The 23,122-nt window shown below is 35.7% G+C and overlaps 2 protein-coding genes across 2 annotated transcripts in view; both read right to left on the reverse strand.

Annotated features, from left to right (window-relative positions):
- LOC142353404 (synaptic vesicle 2-related protein-like) overlaps positions 1-3,591 on the reverse strand; it is a 38,371-nt gene extending 34,780 nt beyond the window's left edge. The window contains exon 1 of the mRNA XM_075405637.1: positions 3,215-3,591. The gene's annotated coding sequence lies outside the window, so the exon portion shown is untranslated. The remainder of the gene's footprint in view (positions 1-3,214) is intronic.
- Positions 3,592-13,384: 9,793 nt separating this feature from the next.
- LOC142352837 (retinol dehydrogenase 14-like) lies at positions 13,385-20,547 on the reverse strand. The gene is made up of 6 exons (XM_075404988.1): positions 20,402-20,547; positions 19,205-19,345; positions 16,657-16,997; positions 16,010-16,145; positions 14,326-14,527; positions 13,385-13,893 (listed from the first exon to the last, which is right to left on the reverse strand). The coding sequence occupies exons 1-6, from the start codon at positions 20,469-20,471 to the stop codon at positions 13,800-13,802; spliced, it is 984 nt and encodes a 327-aa protein (XP_075261103.1). The 5' UTR covers positions 20,472-20,547; the 3' UTR covers positions 13,385-13,799.
- Positions 20,548-23,122: the final 2,575 nt, after the last annotated feature.

Below are 23,122 nucleotides of genomic sequence, written 5' to 3' on the forward strand. Positions count from 1 at the left end.
TCGACCTCTGAATCAATATCTTTCTAGCTTTAGTAAAATTTCATGATCTATTGTATCGAAAGCTTTGCTTAAGTCAATAAAACTAGCTCCGTTGATTTGTTAGCAATTACGGTTCGAATATAATCCGTTATGGTGGCAACTGGATGCACACTATTGACATTTTAGATCAAAGCCAAACTGCTTGTTTGCTAGCAAATTAATTTTTACACAAAATTTTATTATCCTCTTCAGTAAGATCTTCTCCAGAATTTTATCTATTGTACTCAGTAAACTGATAGGTCTGTAATTACCAGGGTCAGTCTTATGTCCTTTTTTATATAAGTGTATTACTTTGGGTATTTATAATGAATCTGGGAAAATACGCTCGAGCGGACAATAATTAATGGCTCTTGCAGGAAGACAATCAATAATGGGAGAACAACACTTCAAAATATCGTTTGAGATTCCATCATGATCAGTGCTTTTCTTGTTTTTCAGTTTCTTCAAGATTTTTGTAACCTCTGATTCATTTGTTTGATGAAGTACCGTCGCTTTGTCATTATTGCGGATATTATAGCAGCTTTTCTTGTTATTAAATTTTGCAGATAATTTTGGACCTATTGAAACAAAGTAATCGTTCAAGTCATCAACATCTGGTAAATCGATGGCATTGTCCTTTCTTTTGCGAGTTCTTAGTATCCTATAAATCATTTTTGGGTTCGGATTTTTGCCTAGTTTTTTGAAACTATCGTCTTTTTTTCCACTTATTAAGTTAGTTACCTTATTCCGTGTCTGTTTATATCTAGTTTGGATTTCAATTGTAGGCTCTGCTATCCATTTGTGAAACATTTCGTTTCTTTTGGCGTTTTCGATTTCATTTGTAATCCAGCTTGCAGATTTAGGAGAATAGGTTGTTTCGATAACATTTTCAGGCGCAAATTTGTTCAAAGTTTCAAAAATGTTTTTGATCACTGTTCTTATATAATCATTAGCATTCGAATTCTCTGAATGTATGTGTCTCCCTTGAATGTATGTATCTGACGCCATTTTCACTCCCCCTCCCCTGATGATTTTTGTGATCCCTAATTAGAAACTATAAATTTTTATGTAGCTCCCTGCATTTATGACATTTCGTATACGCCTTTGGTTGTATTAGTTTTGCATTGCGGCATGGTTGGGAGAAACACAGAAAAGATTCAAAGATTCGTGTCACAATTTAATTATTAAATTGTTAAAATTTTAACTATTCTATACTGAACGGCAAAAGTGAACTCGCACCTTCTAGTTTTATGAAATAAAAACTCAATTTTTGAGGCAAAATGACTCCAATTTATAATCAAACTTTAATGACTACTTTAATACCATTGATCCCCTATACTAGTCCTCTATCGCCTACTTATGAAATTCAGATGAAACGCTACGTTCATCTGACCAATGTAAAGTTGATGAACTTCATCCAAGTTTCACAGTAAAAACAAAGGGATCTTTTCTGGTAGTGTCCCTCTCGGCTTAGTGGGTGCATTTTTTTGCAACCCCCAGACGCACGTGCTATATTTTTGCATAATAATTTACTATGTAATGGCACGTGCTCTGTAATTGGGGTTGCATAACGTACGGGGGGCACAAACGGAAAATATCCAAAAAAAAGTTGCCACAAGAAGTGAAATGTTATCAGCTTTGTTCATCTATGGCTAAATTTGCACTTATGTTAATATTAGACATTATAAAGAGAAAAGGGATCTTTTCCGTTTGTGCCCCCCCAGTACGTTATGCGCCCCCCAGTTACAGAGCACGTGCCATTACATAGTAAATTACTATGTAAAAATATTGCACGTGCGTCTGGGGGGTGCAAATAATATGCGCCCACTAAGCTGGGGGGGGGGGGGCACAAACGGAAAAGATCCGAGAAAAGATGTAAATAAATTGTGATCATGTGACAACTTTATCTTTACTGTGAAACTTAGACAAAGTTAGTTGAACGTTGCATTTTATCTGAATTTCCTGGGCAGACCAGAATACTAGTGTAGGGGATCAATGGTGTAAAAATTCGAAATTTGATTTAAAGTTGGAGTAATATATCCAAAAAAATTGAACTTTTACTTCATAAATCTAGAGGGTGCCAACTTACTTAGGGTGTTTCCCATTATAGACCCCCATCTTAGTGGGCAGTTAACCTATACCCCCCCCCCCCCTCAATCATGGTAATTATACCCAAATGGGGGCTATAATTTCATGGGTTGCTATAATGGGTATATTTTGGGTTTTTCCCATTATAGCCGAACACGATATCATAGCCCCCCATTATGGTATGCTTACCATGATTGGGGAGCTATGTGTTATCTGACCACTAAGCTGCGGGAGGGGGCTATAATGGGAAACAATTATATCTTTAACTTTAGCAGCAATAATCAATAGGTTGAATCGGATCTTTTCCGTTTCTGCCCCCCCCCCCTCAGTACGATATGCTTCCCCAGTTATAGAACACGTGCCATTAGTGCCCAGTAAATCAGGGTCTTTCCCATTATACCCCCCCCCCCCCCCAGCTTAGTGCTCAGCTAACGTAGAGACCCCCCCCCCACCCCCCAACATGGTATTTATACCATTATGAGGGCTATAATGGGAAAGACCCTAAAAACATGCCACGTGCGTCTGGGGGTGCAAATTATATGCACCCACTAATCTGGGGGGGGGGGGGGCACAAGCGGAAAAGATATCATTACCATCACTATCATTATAGCCCCCCTCCAACAAAATTACAGCCCCCATTAGGGTATATTTACGGTAATTCGGGTGGGATACTATGCGTTATATAACCACTAAGATGAGGAGCTATAATGAGGTAGACCCAACCCAATGAAAAGCTTTAAAGGGTGAGGGTATACATTCTACAAATCTTAGGGTTGGCACTATTTCAGCGCAGATCCCGTTCAACCGCTTTGTGGTTGCAAATAAGGATCTATTCTGTTTGCCCCCCCCCCCCCGCAGCTTAGTGAGCATAAATCTTTTATGCCCCCCCCCCCGGCACACGTGCTATTTTCTTACATAGTAACGTGCTATATAACAACATATAATTTGTAACTGGGGGTCATAAAAAAACACTGGGGGGGGGGGGGGCAGAATAGATCCGCAAATAATATGCCCCAACAACGCCGGGAGGATGGGGGGGGGGGGGCACAAGCGGATGAGAACCCAGAAACGCTTAAACGTAAAGAAACGTAAGCTTCAAACTCGTAACCTTATTTGATGTTTGATCGGGTTATCCACAAACTCTTTGAACAAAGGGCCAAGTCACGTGACTAAATTCAATTTCATAAAATGCAGCCATGTGAATTAATTTTTGATGCTGTAAATTGCACGCATTAATATAACTCTTTGAAGAGCTTAGGTTGCCACGTAGTTGCGTGAACAAAGAGTGAAGTTCACTCACTAAAAGTTAACTACTCTTATTTCCCAACACGCGAGTACAATTTTTCCATGTGAATAATTAAGGCGTAAAAAACACGAGCGCTAACAAACAGATGCCGATTTAAATTGTTGTTTTTGGCTAAAATATTTCTTTGACTTTGTTGCGGACAAGTATGGAGCACGTGTTTATCAAGATCTACAACTTTTTGAACTCTTTTAGTTTTGAATTTAAATTTCCGAATAGTCCTTTAAAACACATGCCGCTAAATTCAACTTCGAGGAGGAAGTTTCATAATTGATTGCCTCTTTTTATAAACAAATTGAATCTTTTCCGTTTGTGCCCCCCCCCCCCCCAGCTTTGCGAGTGCATATTATTTGCACCCCCAAAAGCACGTGCCATACTTTTACATAATGATTTACCGCGTAATAACACGTGCTCTGTATCTGGGGGAGCATAGCGCACACTTGGGGTGGGGGCAAACGGAAAAGATCCAACAAATTTAGAAAGCACCCTCCCCTCTTCTCCATGTGTTTCGCCCTCATTACTTCAGAATTATTGTGACAAATTAAAAATACAGACACAATAATTTAATTTAACAAAATGCAAAAAATAAAATGCAAGCTGGAACTATTTCTGTTTGTTTGTAACATCTAGCATAGAGGTTGTATGATTTTTGAAGGTAAAGAAGGTAAATCTGAAAAAATTACACCCCAATATTGTTACAGTAGATCATTATATTGATCTACTGTGTTATGGCGCGTACTATAAAAAGTGGGGGGGGGGGGGGGTAACATAGAGATTCGTCAACATATCATTTTGATTCGTCAACCAGCTATTTTGAGCGAGACATTTGAGAACAGGCCATTGGCCCAACAGTACTCTCCCACAGTCCAACTTAGGGAATGTATTTGTTCAGCGATTTTTAAAGATGCTGAATGACTTCTGGAAACAGCTTATCATTAATAGTATTACTCAAATTTCTTATGAGAAGTTTACGATGAAGTTTAAAAAAACATACATTTTTCTACATTTTTTGTGGTAAATGAAATAACCTTAAACAAAAAAGCAAATAGTGGTTTTTGAATTTGAATCAGTTTACCAGACAACACGGGGACAAACAGTCACCAAAAACAAATCAAAAATCATACTAGCAGTTTGTATTTGTCTGGAAGGAACTACCCAAAGGCAGTACTGCTCATGCAGGGTTCAAGATCTGGTTTGATTTCACTTCCGTAAATGAGAGAACCGTATTTGTCGATTTGTCGTATGCATTTCAGAAAACAAATAGCCGTTCCTTACTAACAAAACTGCAGCTGATTATATGATTCCGAAAAATTTATTCAATTTTGTTACCATCGTGAGCTTTTCATTTTTTTTCATTTACTTTAGTATTTACATGTACTTGTACACGGAATGATATTGTCGAATAATAATTTGTGAACTAACATCGGTTTTACCCTAACTAAATCCGGGGCATTTAATCACGTTAATTGAAACTCTATTTTGTTTCAATCAATACAGTGATGCATTAAAGTCGTCGACAGTCTTTTAAAACCCATTTAATCTGTATATAGGGTCAAATAATCAGAAAAGAGCAGCATGCGGCTGTTTTTATATTATTGGGAAGACTTCCTTTCTACAATAGGATTAAGATCAAAACCTGAATTATGTCATTATTACCAGCCTATTGAGATCTATTAAAAAGATGACTCTCATTTTTTTTGTAAAAGGGGTCAAAGCCGCAGCAAACCAGTCGATGACGTAAAATGTTGTGACCAATTGTTTTGTCGAAGGCCTTTTCGAGATCTCGGTGATTTCAGCTAATGCATGCACAAAATTTTGTCGGCTGAAAGTTGAACTGTTTTTCATACTTGAACAATCGGCTAAATAGGCTTGTTCAAAAATTTTGTTAATACAAGGTAAAAAACTAAATGGTTCGTAGTTTCCTAGTTACTTAGGATCTCCTGATTTGTAGAGAGGTTAAACTTTAGATATCTTAGAAGAAGGCCAGTAGTATTTCAAAATCAGAAATTAAAAAGATTAGTAACAGCCTCACATAGAACCGGCATCGCCAGCTTGAGATATTTTTGTCCATTTCACCATGAAAATAAAAAAATTCGTTCTGAAATTTCGCCGACAACTTCACTCGCAATTATTTTAAAAACAAATTCGTTTTGAGTCTGCTGATGTTTCTGACTGAAAGCTTTCTTACTGAAGAGACATACCAAGTAAAGACCAATGCTTGATTAAATTGAAAATAAAACCACTCAATCATGAGTCTATTTTTCGAATTTAAATTTCTCACAGAGGTATGTAAACATTTGAAACATCTTTTTAAAGTATCATCGTACTTAGCTTTGGGCTTGCAAAAATTTATCTCTTCGTTATGTAATTTTCTTCTTTTTATGCCAAGTTTACGCCAAAGTTCTACTTTTCTTAAAATTTTGTGTTCTCTTAGAGATGTTTTGAAAAACTTTGCAATAGTTCTTTCCTCTCCGTTTTTTCCATGCGATTATCATTTTACCACAGACGCTTTTTGATACTTCTTTTTTTTATTAGGAAAAAGACGAACTAGTGCTTTGAGTAAACGGCTCGTGATAAATTCCAATTTCTGATCAATGCTCTGACTTCCAACAAAAACAAACAGATAACTCAATGAAATAAAGAGGAAAATTTAATTTCATCTTTCTTCAAACTATTACTATTTCTTTTGGTTTGATGAGGTGTTTTGGACATTAGTTCTGAAATTTTTTCGATGATGAGGGACATCATAACATCTGCTGAAATAATATAAGTTTAAGAAGTTCTCTGCTCCTTAAATGATCAATACAACTATTGGGATAGTTTGCTCTTGTTGTAGGTTCAATTCTATGTTCTTTTTAAACTATCCCATTGCAGTAAATTTCTATAAAAAAGCGTTTAATTATCTTCATGCAGCACAATTAGATTGAAATCTCCGCAAATTATTGCTTTTTCCGAGATTATTTAGTTGAAAAAACATTGCATCCAAAACAGATTTTGTTAAGTCTTGTCTCTTATAGCTAACTGTTAAGAGAAATGACTGTCTTTTATCAAAAGTTTAAATTGTTAGCGCCAAATTTTTTTTAGAAATAACTTTCTCCAACTTATAGTTGTAAACAAAACAACGGAAAGCGATTAACTTCTTCCGTTTTGCATTGTCTATTTTTTTAATTGCTGATGATCACAGAATTTTAAACAATCAAATAAATCATTGACAGTTAGCTAAGTTTCTGGGAGAGCAACTAAAATTGGTTCTTTTACATTTGAGCCCCCAAGCTTAGTGGGTGCATATTATTCGGAAACCAGAGTGTTCGAGCGACAATTTTGCATTGCAGTTTACTGTGTAATGAATTTTCTGTGACGGGGCATAGCGTAGCGATCGTGGCTCCAAAATCTAGCGGAATGCTTGAACCTCTTTGGCTAAGCAATCTGAAGAAAAAATCAAAGTACAATAAATAGAAGAAATGGCGAGTTAAATCAGGCGTAATTAATTTATTATTTATGGTGTTAGGCCTGATCGTGCTCCACTTAGCCTCAATGTGGCCGCGATCACCATCGTTGGAGGAGTTTGGGACCAAGAATAGACCTCTGTTAGGCTTTTTGTCAAAAAATTGATAATGTTGAGAAATTGTGTATTATACATTGTATTGGGGGGGGGGGGGGGAGGGGGTTGGTGAGATCTAATGGTACAGACCCAAAACCCATTATGTAAAACGTCAATCGATATCCAAAAATATATCGAACGGATAAACAGTTTTATTCCAGACAAGTAAGGAACCTAGATTATCATGAATGTTCATAGAATTTGATCCGAAACACCCAAAAAATTGCGAAATCAAACATATATTTTGGTTTAAAAAGCCCCATGAATTGAGACTTGATAAATCAAGATGATAAAGAAATAAAAACTTCTCATTTCTTGCAAGAAAATTGAACTGGCACGGAGCGAGAAATAAACGTTTGTAAGAACTTTCAAGGTTTTTGCATCAACTAGAAACTATATATTTGCAAGTTATCCATTAATGATAAAGCCAGACATGTCAGCAAGATATTCCCAGGATTCTTTGGCTTAATAAGATCTTGTCAAGATTTTTTAAAATTTAATTTGAGTTTCCAAGTTCAAGCGCGCAATTTAGGTGTATTAATTTTTTTGATTGGGAGGTGAATATCATTGTTTTAATTGGCATGATTTGTTTTCACCAACTGCTAATATAATTGCGGAGAAAAGGTGTCACAGCTGAAGGCACTTGAATGTCAATGATTTTCACAAAATTGCTGATCAACAAAAGCAAAAATGATGTCAAATAGTGCAAACGGTATAAATTTTCAGGGCATCATTTTTTTGAATAAAACTTTGGTTGTTAGCTTAAAGCATTAAGTGGATCAGTTTTCCAAAAAATGAAGCTGTTGTTCTCAGCTCTCATCTTCACTTTATCACTCAAAAATTATCGGAGATTTCTTTGGGCTAATTTGTGATTTCGGCTACTTTAAATTTTTTAAACATTTAGATAGTTTTTCACGGAGACCTGCAGCTCCAATGGTCCATTACCAGGAATATCACTTTTTATGTTCATATACTTGCATTGCTCTGTTGATTTCTGAATAGCTATTCACCGGACGGTGACTAGCATGTGACTCAACAAAATAATCTTGTTTTGCCATAAAAAAGAGCTGATTAAAAAACTTCCAAAATTTCCTGCTTTCTTTTCGGTTCTATTATTTTTTGATTTCATTTGTTAAAAAGGAAAAAAAAACTAACAGAAAGAAAAACACTTTTCAATAAATTGAACAGAATAAATCAACTCAATTCATCAACTTTTTCTCAATTAAATAATATTTACAAGGATATTTTCATAAACTAAAGTTTGGAGAAAAACATTAGCGGTTACCCCGCTATAGGTTGTTTACTCCGCCATTTACGCATTTGATTTTCTCCTCCAGTCATCTAAAACCAATTGCATGGTTGGGATTGAGATTGTTCAGCACAAAATTTAGAGGACTATTTAAGTTCTTGCAATTCAAAAACAACTTGATTTGCGTGCCCCTTTGATATTAGAGTTTTCATTTTATTTCTACTGAACTAATTTCCAGACTTCTCGGAGAGAAATTCTCGAGACCAGTTTCCCACCCCCTCAAAAGGCACTTGTTTATTTAGAGCAGAGCGTGTTCAACAACAGTCTACAAATGCAACCACGAGGCCTTAAAAGAACTGTGAATTGAGAAAAATATCATATATTGCGTTTGATAGAACAAACATCATTAAAACATCATAACATAGTTTTTGAACAAAAAATTGTTCACGAAAATGAGTTGAGCCTTAACAGTTGTCATACGAGAAATGAATGCAGCAATTTGTGCTGCCGGCTGCAATTTTATTGGCAACATCATATGAGATGACTTTGTTTCAAAACTCAACAGCTATGTATTTTTTGTGTATTTTGTTTTGAGTTATTTCAACAATTAATAGAATTTTACCTTTAATCAATTGATATGAAGCTGGGCTAACTATAAATCAATTTTTTTCTGTCTAGAAACCCGGTGACATTCAGAAAGGCCTGAGCAAATTATTTCGCCTCTCTGCTATTTATTTGTTGAACATTTATAATGAATAAGTAGTTTCAATGAGTTTAGAAAATTCTAAAGCAGTTTGTTTGCTCGTCTTTTTCGGGCCATTTTTTCAAAATCGTTTTTATTGAAAAAATCCTGAATGTGCGTAATTTTGCACTCATTTCTCAGTACCTTCATCAGGAATTTCGTCAAATCATATAAATGTAGATTTTGCTTCTAGATTTCAATATTTTTGCATTGGTTTGGACTGAAATCAAAATTTCTCTTAAAGAAGATAATCTTATGTAAGGTTTACTTTGTCATCAATAGGTTGTAGAACACTTTTGCTTGTCGTTCCGTAAGTCTTGTCTTGCCACGCTTCTTTATTTTTCTCTCTTTCATTCAATATTAGCTTAATTTGATAAAAAACACTTTGAAGCTGTATTTAATGCCTGCTAGTGGTTGTTATCTGTTGTTGTTTTTGTACCTTGATGGTTTTAATTTAATCATCGGTAAAGTGATATTCACTTGTTTCTTCATGGTTACCCGAGATGTCATTTACATACAAAAGAAATAGCAACGGACCAAGAAGGGAAACTTGAGGATCACCAGAAGTTATCACTCTTAGTTGGGAAGATTTTTTGGTTTCTTTTAACAAACTAACTTCTGTCATTTAGGTACGAATCAAACAAATGTAAAAACTTTCCAATTAAACCATAATCTCAGAATTTCTATTGAAGGATACAAAGATCAACTGTGTCGAATGCTTTTTTAGGGCTATAAAACTTATTTTGATGTTGATAAAACATTTTATACTGTCTCTGATATCTTCCAACAGAGCAACAATGGCGACTGTAGTGTTATGATTGGATCGGGATGATAATTGGTAAACTTTTAATATATTTTTTTTCAATAAATTTTTGACTATCAATAAAAGGATTAGGAAATTTTTCCATTAATTATACTGCGTCTCCAGAAAAGGGCCTCTTGTGTTCTAAAACTTGATTTTAGAATGATTAAACTCCAAACGTCTTTGTTTTCAACTTCTCAGTTTCATTCAAATGAGGTAAAATTTCCTGCATTTTGAATCCCTGTTATCATATCTCAATCTCCTCAAGTTTCATTGACTCTGCTGCCATTAGGAACCAAATTTCAGTATTTCATCATATTTTGGTTTCAATTTTTCACTGTTTGGGATATGTTTGGGGTTTTTTTCCAAAACTTTGTACAACAATTTTTACGAGCTTACTGATAACATTGGTTTTAGATGCGTCCCTAAAACATCCGAACTCGGTTAGTCTCTTTTCAATTAAAGATGCCGCCGCAAGACGTCCAAAAACGCCTGTTGTTTTCTAAGACTTGATTTCTATTTATTAAGCTCCGTAGGTCAATGACTTCAAGTTTTCAGTTTCACTCTTATGAGAACAAATTTCCTTCATTTTGGTTCCATGTCATCCTATCTTAATCTCCTCTATTTGCATTGACTCTGCAGCCATTAGGAGCCATGTTACGAGGTGTCGCTTTAAATTTTGGTGACAATTTTTCTTTGTTTGGTGTAATTTCGGGTATTTTCAAAAACTTAGTACAACAAATTTCACGAGCTTACTGATGTCATTAATTTTACATGCGTCGTTGGATCATCATATCCTGGTTAGTCTTTTTTCAAATACTGATGTCCCTGTCATCCTATCTTGATCTCCTTCAATTGCATTGACTCTGCAGCCGTTAGGAGCCATGTTTTGAGGTGTTTCTTTGAATTTTGTTTACCATTTTTTCCCTGTTTGGGGTAAGTTTGGGTTTTTTCAAAACTTTGTACAATTTTTACGAGCTTAGTGCTGTTATTAACTTTAGACGCCTCCTTGAATCATCCCATCCTGGTACGTCTTTTTCAAATAAGGATGCCGCTACTAGGCCTCCAAAAAAGGTTCTTCTTCTGTTCCAAAACTTGAATTTTTAATGATTGATTAAGTCATTGATTTAAAGTTTTCAGTTTCATTCTTATGAGGTAATTTTTTTTCATTTTGGATCCCTGCCATGCTATCCAATCCTCTCTAACTGCATTGACTCTGCAGGCATTAGGATGTCTCGAGGTGTTTCTTTATATTTGTGACAATGTTTTCAATTTTTGGGAATTTCGGGTTTTTTCAAAACTGCTCAATTTTTACGAGCTTACAGTTGTCATTGGTATTAGATGCGTCCTTGAATCATCCTATCCTGGTTAGTCTTTTTTTCACATAATGATGCCACCATTAGGCCCCCAAAAAGGGCATGTTGTGTTGCGCAAAAATATGATTCCATCAACGCGTCGACGTTTACGAGTTCGGCTTCGTAGAAATCCCCTTGTATCTTGACACTAATGGCTTCAATTAGTTTATAATTAGGTGGATTAACTGCTGCAGATGTTGTTAAGGTGGAGACCCTGCTTGTAAAATTTTTTGTAGACCTTTTTTTGAAAGTCTTGCCTGGTTTAGCCATATGTAAAATCTACTTCTCCGAACGTGGGTTCAAATTTATTATCTAAAGATAGTTATATTAGTTCGTGCTGTCCAAAAATCTTATTAGGTGACAACTTTGTGACACAGTTAACACGACTGTTAATGCTACTTGCAAATCCAGGAAGGTGATGTAAGCCCAGAACCATTATACTTCCCGGTGTCTGTTCATTGTGCTTTTGAGTGATCAAAAAGTTCATTCTTCACATGCAAATTTTCTAATTATTCTTTCACAGAATGTTTTGAATTCGCCTTCTAAATCTGATCCTTTGTCTGTGTACAATTTTTTTGGGTTGTTTCATTTTGATAATTTGTCGTCACGCTTTCACAAGGTCGTCGAATACTTTGTTTTGAGCCGCTGATTACGAAAAATAACTTGACAAAGCGTCAACAGCCATCAGTCAAAATTCAATTCCATTTTCGTATTTTGCAAGTTTGGACACATACATGTCAAAAGACCTAAATTTTGTCGTTATGCAACTAGCAGTTTTTGTTTGAACGAATTTTTAAGTTTTTTCTATCATTGTATAGTACAATCTTTATGTACGTTGGCAATACTTCTTTAGGCTGCTATACCTTTCCTGCAATCGTCGTTGATTCTTTTGGCTCTTCTGAGGGATCTTTTCGATACAAGATGAAGTCCCAGGTTCAAATAGTTTAAACTTTGGAAATGGCCACTTGGAAGCTTTGAAAAACTCAATACCAAATCGCAGAGGAAAGTTGCGACGGGAATTTTAGATTCTCTTCCGTTAAAAAGAATTTTCCCCTCCTTGTTCTTTGAAATGTGTGGTGATCAACGTATCATTATCAAAAAAATGTTTGCTCTCGCAATTTTCTCTCCATTGAGAAAAACTATCTACTCAACCACACTGACTTCGTCACACTTTTTTCGTTATGCCCTCTGTCAGATGTTCCTCGCTTTCTTCTTCCTCAGTTTTGATAAAGTCATCAGTCTGTTGTTTTGTAATCTGTTTTGGCAATGCAGGCATCGTTGGCTCTCATTTCGGTTTTCTCTGTAGTTGCAACAGTTTTATTTTGAGCTGTTTAACTTTTGCGACACTTGAAGCTGGCTTGATGCACACATCTGTCAAGGAATCAACACCAACTCTTAAACGAATAATTTTTGCAGGTACCTAAGACGGGGTCTGAATAGTAGTTGAATCAGTGAGTGGCCTTTTAGTGACTGGAACATTAGACTCCTTCGTTCTCACTGAATTTTTGTTGCATAGTTTTGCATTCCAGTTTCTGCATTCCAATTTTGTGTAACTGTTTTGTTCATTGCGGCAAATCCAGACAGCATGCTCACTATGCATACAATAAAGTTGACGTCTTTGGCAGAGATATTTTTCTTGCTTTTTTGATTTTGAGGAACTGCTAAAACGCCAAGGCTTCAGCATAGGCTAGTGTCTCCTTTTCTTTAGTAATTGCCACGTTCACTGCTTCTTCTGAAGAAATATAGAAAGTTGACGTTCTGGTTCAACAAGCTGCGTTGAAAACGGTAAACCTTAAGCTGTTTTCGGTTCCAAATCCTTAGCCAAATGAACATAGGTCTGTTTTTGCGACTAATTTCTAAATCAGTTGGAGACAGTTAATCTGTTTTACAGGTACTTAATATGCTGAATGTCACGTAACGGTTTGATTAAAAAAAATTGCGTGGTATTGAAGTCAATTGTCCTCAACCACTTGTTTTGATGAAATAGATTCTGTTTGATGTAGAGCGCGGAAAAAATTCGATGGCGTTCGGAAGTTGTTATTTTGACAAATTCTTCATCGTTGTGATTTGTCGATATATTTCTTCGCATGCAATCCAAACTGTTTTCTCTTCGCAACTCTCCAGTATCAGGAAGAGCATTGCAAAAAAGAGGCTCATTTGGACAAAAAAAAACAAAATTTCTTATCGGGGAACACTAGTTTGAACAACATTGCCACTCTTTGTAACCATCATCAAAAATGAAGTAACTGATTCCACCATCAATTTCAGCTCACAACACGGTAACTCATTTGAACAATCGAAAGATTTTAATTGACATCTGTTAAGTAGAACTATAATTATTTTGCTAGAATGAGCTTTTTAAAAGACTGTTTTGATTGGGTTTTCCTCTATTCTCCCATTGCAACCATGGGCTTTTCAGAAAAAAAAACCTTATGGGTGACATGTTTTCACATGTAAAATATTAGTGGAACGTTTTTCTGCAGAACGTGGACCCCCTTAGTTTTTATACACACCATTTGTGCATACTAGTCCCATAATGAATGCTCAACAAACGCCAGAATCAACCACTACAATAAACATGAAAACAGAAAGTATATTAGCTCTGATTCGTCAATTTGTTTTATTGAGTCTTTGAGCTCCCTCACTGAACCATCTCTTCACTTAAACTCCACAAACGAGCAGCTGCTTCAGCATTGGTGCATTTGTCGGGCAGATTTCTCACAGCCTCGCAATCCCTGATGAAATAGGCATATTGATAATAATGTTATAGATCGCATTAATATAGAGATTAATTTGTTAAATTTCATTTTTGATGCTCATGATTTTGGTACACACCTACGAGCACACGCTCTAAAATATTTCTATACAAAACCAATGAATTCATTTCAGACATGGAACTCATGCATATCAAAGTTTTTATTAAAATTTCGCAAACAGGAAAGTTTTAAAGATCTTAAAGGGTAATGCTGAATACTCAACACTCTGATCTGTCTATAGGTTTTCATCTGGTTTTCATTAACTGTATCAGCGCAATACATCTTATCAGATTTCATTCTTCCCAGCAAAAACTTCGTTCTTACCAAATCTTTCCACAAAAACTTTATTCTTATCTCGATAAATTCCTCTAAAAAATTATAATATGCCTTTTTATGTATAAGTGAACTAACGAGAAGTATAGTCCTGATATGTTTTCCACGCTTGGTTCAACTGAGAGGAATATTTGTGTCTGTGCACCAAAGAACGGCGACTTGAGGAAATACCACAAAAAGGGGTATGAGAGGCACTTGATAACAGGTGGTATCCCGACATGCCTGGACAGATTAGTCATCACTATCCCAGGGTGACAACAATTGACTGTAACACCAGATCCTAAAAACGAACGCAAACCGATTAGAATCTGCAAAATGCTTTCGAAGGACGGTCATTGTTCTCGAACAAAAGCGCAAAAACAATAGAGCGAAAAATTTGCATAAAAACAAAAGAGATACAAAATGTTTTAATGTTCTACAATCTTTGTTAAGAGTCCGGCCCCTTTTTAAACCCATTGAATTTCGTCTTCAAGCTTATATCAAGCCATTTTCGTACTTCCAGTTGATATTGTTATCTTTAATCTTAATTGATATTATTATCTTTAATACTTACTTCTACCGAAGAAAAACGGACAAAACCTACAGTAGAAAAAATATTATAGCATAGCCTACAAATTGCCGGAAAATAGCCACCGTTGACCCCCTTGACACACAGCGGGACTGAAACACAAGAAAGAACAAAGAAATTGACGGAGTTTCGAACGCCTTCTAATTTGGTGCGCAGTTAGATATCCATTCAGTGGAAACATTGAGTGAAGTATGCCAGGAACCAAACTTGAAAGTCGTGACTTAGGTAAAAAGGAGAAGGTAATCGAAAGGTAAAAAGAATTATCAAAACACAGCAGGACAGGTGCTGTCAAACAATTCAAAAAATTTTCATCGACTAAAAGAAAAAACTAGACCTAGAATCGACTATGAATGGATTGGATAAACCATTTACAAAAAAATCTTTTCAAAAAGATTGACAATACCAAAATAAAAAAAAGTCAAATTGCCGCATGCGAACAAAAAACCACGATAGCAAATTTTTGATCAAACACCGTTTTCTCACTCTATTTTTAAATTAGAATGAACAAATTTTGCCTCGCAAAACCACTTGCTGTTTTTCCACTTCCTGTTTCGGCGTAACCAAAATCATCACTTTAATTTCTTTTCTAAATTACGAAAATATGTGAACAGATCTTAGAAAAAAGACAGTGTCCCAATGCAATTCAAATTTTTTGAATAGTGAATAAGGAGAGCTACTAAATAATAACCGTTGGTTGAGAGACTGACGGCGGCTATTAGAAACCAATCAGATTCAAAATATTCAAAAGTTTTTTGCGATATGATTTTTTACCACGTCACATAGCAGTCGGGGCCCCGAAACGTGGAGCACATTCCGAACACTATCCGTAAAAATTTGTCTTTAGACATGCCGTAAACACATTTGTATCTAGACTTTCAAAAATCTTTCAGGGAACTGTGTCCTTTTCTCCCGTTGACAAAAATTAAGCAAGCGTTTACGGTGCCAAATTTCTGAGTAAACATACTCACCTTTGTAGCTGTTTTCGACTTCATTTAAACTTAATGTATTGTGAAAGTGGACTATACTAATCATTATAAGCTACTTTCCTTGAAAGAAGGTTAACTTCAGTACCTGTAGACGCTTGCAATGCAAAATGCAGACGGTTCTATAGTACCGATTAAAGAGACCAGTTATACTTTCATTTCTTTACTTCTTGACCTGTGCATCAACGTTTTACACACTTGAATAACTTACCCTCAAGTCTCTTTGCTAATTCGACTGTGAAGAGAATATTGCAGAGTTTACTTCGACCATATGCATTCCATGGAACATAGTCTTTGTCCAATTGCATATCATCGAAATCGAGCTGAGCAGATTTAAATGTGGCAACCTAAACATCACCCTGGTCAGAAAAAGGATACAAAAACAAAAAACAACTTGATCACTATCTGTCTAATTGTTTTGTTCAAACCAGAACGTCACTTACGGCACAAGACGATTTTCGATCATTCTTCAACAAATTTTGTCAATTTGATTTTGTCACAAGTCGTCCAGTGAATTTGATTAAGAAAAGGTCAGCAAAAAAACTCAACAAAACGCTACCGCCCACAACTAATGGGAATAAAAACGCGCAGTTAATCAAATGTAATAGTACGCTATAGATGCTATAGAAATGGTAAAACTACCGCCACATAACGCGACTTTCAAAAGGGACATCATTAGAACGGGGGGGGGGGGGTTGGGTGTCCTAATGCAGTAGTTTTAACAATTTTGATCCGAACTACGATTTTGAACTACCGCAGGGAATTTAAAGAACCAACAAAATCGCTCAAATTGAGCACTTCTGAACAGAAAATATCAATCAACATAATGTTTCAAAAACTTAAAACTAGAATTAGAACCTTTCCGGTCACAACCACTATGCGACTCGGTTGTGACTCCTTGATAAGGTCTAGGAGTAGAGTAGTCAGTAGGAAGTGTCCGAGGTGGTTGACTCCCAACTGGTACTCGAATCCATCAAGAGTGGATCCCTTCGGACATGCCATCACTCCTGCATTGTTCACTAGAATGTCACATCTACTCTCCTCACTCAGGAACTGGTCACAGAAGCCACGCACAGATCCAAGACTTGCCAGGTCTAGTTGCATTACTGTGACATTTGGGTTCCCAGATTGTGATATGATCTGATTGACAGCTTCCTGGCCAGACTGCATGTTTCTGCAGCCGATTATTACTCGTGCTCCTAAGCAGTAGAAGTATTAGGTTCCAACATTTGCTCATGCTGTCAGCTCTAAATTAGCGGCTAATTAGTACATTAATCTTCATTTCAGACTGATTTCGTACCGTTTACGATCCTCTAACTACATTATGTATTGTCATATAGAGCATTTCAATGTAAAAATAGAACGGGCGCATTGGATGCGTCAGTTTATGCGTTGCGGGAGATTGACTTGTATTTTAATATCGTTGTAGGCGCTAGTGAAAATAGAAGACGCACCAAAATATAGAAACTTTACTGCTGGCCAATCACAATTGAGGAAATAGGAATATTGTTTTCTGATTGGCTGATTGTTCAACAAATTCTCCATGTTTTAAAATAGGGTATGCGTGTTAACGTAAAATTGATCAGAAATCGCAATAAGCCGAAACTGGTCTCACGTTCGGTTGTGATAGATTCATATCAAGTCCCACGGGCCGCTGAGGCATGGCCATGGCCCACGAGGCATGGCCAGATGCGGTGAAAAATATAATGCAGAATTAGGCTATGTCCAATTTAGGCTAATTGAACGCATAAAGGTACAGTCTTTTAAATTTCTCAACCAATCACATTCGTTGAAATTTCTACATTTTGGTACGTCTACTTGTTAAGACGCCACCATCGTTGTAACAATAGACCTTGTACTTTTTAATTTGCTGGGGTCAGATTAGCTTCCGAAATATCGAAACAGTTCTGATGTGTTTAACAAAATCAAAGCCTTTATAAATATTTAATTCTCAATTGTTGTAAATAAGAGAAATTAACAATTCAACGACAAAAAATCGATATCAGATAGAACCAGGCAAAACTCGACCAGTCATTTTTCAGTTGCGTTTGTCAATTCGAAAGTCCAATTTAATTCTTCAATAACTGAGGGGAGGGGTGAAGTGGCGTGTGAGTGTGTTTGTTGGGGGGGGGGGGCGCCTTCACAACATAAATTTATTTCCTAAACTGTTTCAGTGAACGGCATAATTAGGTTCAAGTGATCAGAAAGACTCCACAAAAACTTAATGCACTCAAGGCGTTACCTGTTCATCCTGTTTTTCAAGACGAAAAGTCAAAAAGGTCAGACGAACAATCGTTCAAGCGAAAAATTGCATTCAAGACCACAGGACTAATATAATTGCTACAAACTTCGTTTGATGAGAAACTATGATTCGCATAGTACAACAACGTACACATGTAAACGAAAAACTTTGCTCTATGGACTCGAGGCCAATTAACGGCTCGCACAATATTAGGAGAAAAACAGTAACAAATTTCTCAAATTTTTCTCCAATTTAATAGAGTCAAACAGCTTTGTACCAAGAGAATTTAAATGAATTCAAAACAAAAAGCCTGAGAATATTAGGCGTCAATTCAATTAACCAAAGTGCAAAAAACAATCAAATGGGTAAAACATATTAATATATCGCTCAAATGAGCTAAAACTCCCTTTAATTACCAGAAAGCTTCAACGCGCTATCAAAAACGATTGAACATTGGCAATTCAGTCCAGAAAAACTGCTAAGATATTAGGGCTGCTAGCATTACGGGATGGGGAGAACGGTGTGCGTGTAGGGGGAGGGGGGGGGGAGGGTAAGCGATGGGGGTGCGGCTACGAAGGTTAGATGAGACGGTGGTTCAAATCGACAAGTGCAGGAGGGTGGACGATGGAGTGTTGAGGGGGGGGGGGGGGGGGTAATGTGGCGTAACTTTTAAAGTTAAGTTAAGAACCTCCATTCGCACCATTAAATTGTCTCCTCAAAAGTTTTGGTGAATGGCATTCTTAGAATATCGTAAAGCTTAGGGCACTAAGAGAACTTAATGCCCACTGAGCGCTACCTTTTTATGTCGTTTTTGAGGACGAAAAGACAAATGGGTCAGGCGAAAAATCGCATAAAAAAGACCACAGGAATAATATAATTGGCACAAACTTCGTTTGAGAGTAATTAAACATATCCAAGAATCCTCATGATATTTGCCCTGAAAAGATGGGTGAGTGATGTAATTCTTAGCCTAGGTATCATCGGCCATATGAAATTGGCCAGAAGTTTTGCGCTTTTAAACAAAGCGGCCAAAATAATTTCTTAAGAGCAGTTATCAAGAAATTGTAGATTTTGTAATAACAAAATAGTGAGCCCGTATTGGTGTCAACTCTGCAGCGAAAGTGTTAAGAAAGCTACAGGCCTATTAGAACCTAAAAACACTACCTCTTTTGGCGAAATCCAGAGCAGTTTCGAAACCCAGTCCTCCGTTGGCACCAGTGACGATAGCAGTTTTGCCATGAAGAGTTGCTCTAGAATGACATCGAGCACCCAAGAAGTATCGTTTGCCAAGCATAAGCAGACCAACTAAACAAAAATTGAAAACTAAACCACTGAAAAGTGTCCCCAGAAAATGATATCAAAATCATTGCAAAACTCAGATTTGAAATTCACTGCGGACAAGTTTGCCATCTAGCCCAATAAACAACAATGACGCCATTTAGTCCACCTGTATACAAGACTCATTACTACTCTATCAAAACAATGCATAGCTCTAGCGTCTAGACTTTGCTGTCCTCCAAGGAGAGTAAAGAAGTTTTTATAGCAAACCTTTGTTACTTAGAAAAATTCCGATTATGTGATTAGTGTGACATGTAGTAGAATGCATTCGTCATCTTGCGATGTCTAATTTAGCTTTTCACAGCGCTAGTGATCCCAACTTCTTTGGTGAAATCCTATAGTAAGCAACTCCGCATTTCGTGATCAATAACATATCGATTAGTTTTCTCATAAAAACTTCATGTTAAAAATTAACGAATACTCAAAATTAAAAGGATTAAAAGGTTTTAAATCTATTAAGGTGCCCCAATCAGTTTAGCAATCTGTAGCTTACTGTAGCGTCGTGACGCAGTGAATTGCTATATGAGAAAAGCAATTAAAATTTTAAGACTTAGGTTGTAATTAGTCTGGATCAACTTCTTCCATGTCAAACATGATTTAAATGTTATTTTAACTATGAAATCTTTTTGCGGCAAAAACATACAAGTATATAGACTTTGTACACAAGCTAACTCCCAAAAGTTTTGTACTTATAAACTTCGTCTTATAACTCTTTAATTGATTAACTGCTCACCCTTTTGATTCTGCTCTGATAAAAGAGTTTCAACATTTTCTGTATTTCGAAAGCTTTGTTCAATTTTGTGAAATAAAAAATTCTTGAAGCTAAATAGTGGTTTTAATAGCCTGAAAACAACTGAGACAATGACATCAAATTTATATGTGAAATTATCAATTACAGAGCTCCGTAACCTAACTGGGGAGTGTGGAAATTAGCTTGTTCAAACAATCGCATGAACATATAAATGTTTTTTAGGGCAATGAGGAGACATTCTTTCCCATCAGAGATATCTGACCTGTACTTACTAGTAGCCGTCACACCAACGCCAGTCCATAGTCGCCAACTCTTCAATATCTGGTCCAAGTCGGATTCCATTGATAAAATCACATTTAGAGATAAACACAATTATCTACAAGGAGAGGATAGAGACACGATAGAATTTCTAGCCATACGAACTGAAAATGTTGTTAAACAACACTACATGGAGTAATTACTAAGAATTGATTATTAATGTTATAATATTTGAACTGACATATAAAATATGTTTTTTATGGTATAAATATAAAATACTTGAATAGAGGTATAATAACTTCAAATATAACATATACCATCCATCCAGCTCAGTAGATATCTAATTAGTAATAATATCGAGCAATAAAATTCTACGCGAATTGAAGTAATGCTTAAAATTGTGGACAATAGTTACGTTATCCCCCAATGCAAGGTAGGAAATTCTTACCTTTCAGTCACATTTGCCAACGGTTAATGTATTGATTTTTCGTAGTGCATAAATGAGAATCTTCATGACGTTAAATTTTCATGTCACCGTTGTTCACAAAAGGCTAAAGCAGCCTCAAAATTAGCAAATATAACAGTAAAAATAGGAATCGAGTGCAAAAATGGAAAATAAAAATAACGTCTAAAATCATGTTTTTCACTGTTAAAAAAATTTCACAACGAAAAAGTTGTAACAGTGAAAATTGTGGTTTTAGACGTATTTTATTTTTCGTTTTAGCACTCGATTCCTATATTTACAATTATCTATAACTTTGGAATTGAACGGTGCTTTTAAAATCAAATAGTTAATTGATTCGTCAATATCTGACTACGCCATTGAATCATTAAGGAAAAAATTGAAGCTAATCAATAACTCTTGCTCTTATATTGCTCTGAATGTCAATCAACAGTGGCCAAAATCTCAATATTTCCCTGAGCAAGTTTTAATCTACACATTTTCTGTTCTTATCTCTTTCAAAAAACGCCAGAAATATATTATTACAGCTCAGATAGCTATAAAGAATAGGATTTATACACAGAAATGGACCAAAATGTACTAACCTTGTAACTACAGTTTTCCTTGCTGAAATTTTCAATTCAAACATTCATATTTTACAAACTGTTTCCCTTTAACCTTGATAAATATTGAAGTCAACATCAAAGACTTATGAATTTTCAATTTTTCTGAATTAATGGTGTAATTATAATTAAAAAGCAATCGAGGCAAATTTGTATATAAGGCTTTTAGGAACAAATCCTGATACAATCTAACGTTTTAATCAATACAAGGAGGCTCGGTAATGTGCATAAGCACATAACGTTCCGACCCCGCTCATCCACATTCTTGACTTAATTGGCTACCAAATGATGAAGAGATAGAAAACTTTCAAAAACACATCGTTCAATAAACAACCAATGGAATACAATAATGCCACGCTAGAGGGGCGATGAACGTTGTTGATAATAGGACTACTAGAACGGACAATAATAAATAACAAACAACAAACATTATTTACGACCAAAACTCGATGTCTATGATAAAAAAAATCATAAAATCAAGCTCGCATCAGATAAAACCCAAACAAAACAATTAATCCTATGCTTCATTAGAAAATATATTGGGCCTGTCCTCAATGCAACTGGTAAACAGGTCGACGAAAAAGAGCAAAGAGGTGCAAATTTCAAAAATACGCTTTTATTTTTGAAAACAATTAATTCCACCGTTATTAATGTCATTAGATATCAACTGAAATCCCTAAAATGTTAAATAACATCTCAATAGAAAGCAATTGAGACATGTCATTATCCAATGTTCAATTGAGCAAAATCTCAAAGCCGAAGGGACCAATGATTATTGTTATAAATTAAAAAGAAAAAAATTCTATAAAATGTACAAATGTAAAAAAAAAATCTGAAATATTCTGTAAAATCTCGTAATAACAGCAGTAACAAAGTCAATAAAAAAAGTAGTTTGAAGCTAGCTCACTGGAAACTGTTTGTGACCTGTGTTTACAGACTGAGCTACAAATCGACCGAAAAACAATTTAAAAAAATGACGAAGCTCCAAAAATCCAAATGTTTTTGAAAACAAATTTCAAAAGTGATAGCTGACTTAAGATTTCAATAAACCGCGATGGATTAAATTGTAATACCTCAGGAAGCCAATCGGGCCTGTTAATATGGACAATAAGTCACGACCCCCTACCAAAAAAAAAACAAATATAAAAAGAAGCCAAGACTTCAAACATTTTTACGAGATCACATTGTTCAAGGCAGCATAATTATCAGATGTCACCCATAAGAACTGTAAATCGCCACTTTTTCCTCATGCTAACATCACAGAGTCTTCCTTATGAAAGGACTACGTAGAAATGATAAAAAAACCCAAAAATTGAACAATACAGAAATCTAGAAAACGTTATGAAATTAATGATTGAAGCAATCAGTTACAACGTGTAACCAAGCGCAAAAAAATTGAACCAACAAAAGTAATTGAGACTTCTATTTAGTGAGATTGAGTAACATGGTTACAAAAAGAAAGCAAAGTGGATACAGTTGAAAAAAAAATCTTTTTAATTCAATTTGAAAGTAATTAAAAGAAACAGCTATAAACTGATATCTTTAACTAGGTTGAGTTATACGTCCTGGGGACGCAATTGAGACCTATCGTTATCAGGTATATGGCGCACAACAACAAAAAGAAAGACAAACATAGGTAAAAATTAAAAAAAAATCCATAAGATTTTGCG

This window comes from Convolutriloba macropyga, chromosome 14, assembly GCF_964194025.1.
Source record: "Convolutriloba macropyga chromosome 14, txConMacr16.3, whole genome shotgun sequence".
Taxonomy (NCBI): Eukaryota; Metazoa; Xenacoelomorpha; order Acoela; family Convolutidae; genus Convolutriloba; species Convolutriloba macropyga.

Bases quoted from the DNA above. Each gene is read 5' to 3' on its own strand.
- LOC142352837 (XM_075404988.1), bottom strand. From the start codon at position 20,471: ATGGAATCCGACTTGGACCAGATATTGAAGAGTTGGCGACTATGGACT. The intron at 16,998-19,204 runs GTAGTGTTTTTA...TCTACTGCTTAG, and splicing joins TCTGGATTTCGCCAAAAGAG to GAGCACGAGTAATAATCGGC. The intron at 14,528-16,009 runs GTAAGTTATTCA...GTTCGTTTTTAG, and splicing joins ATTAGCAAAGAGACTTGAGG to GATCTGGTGTTACAGTCAAT.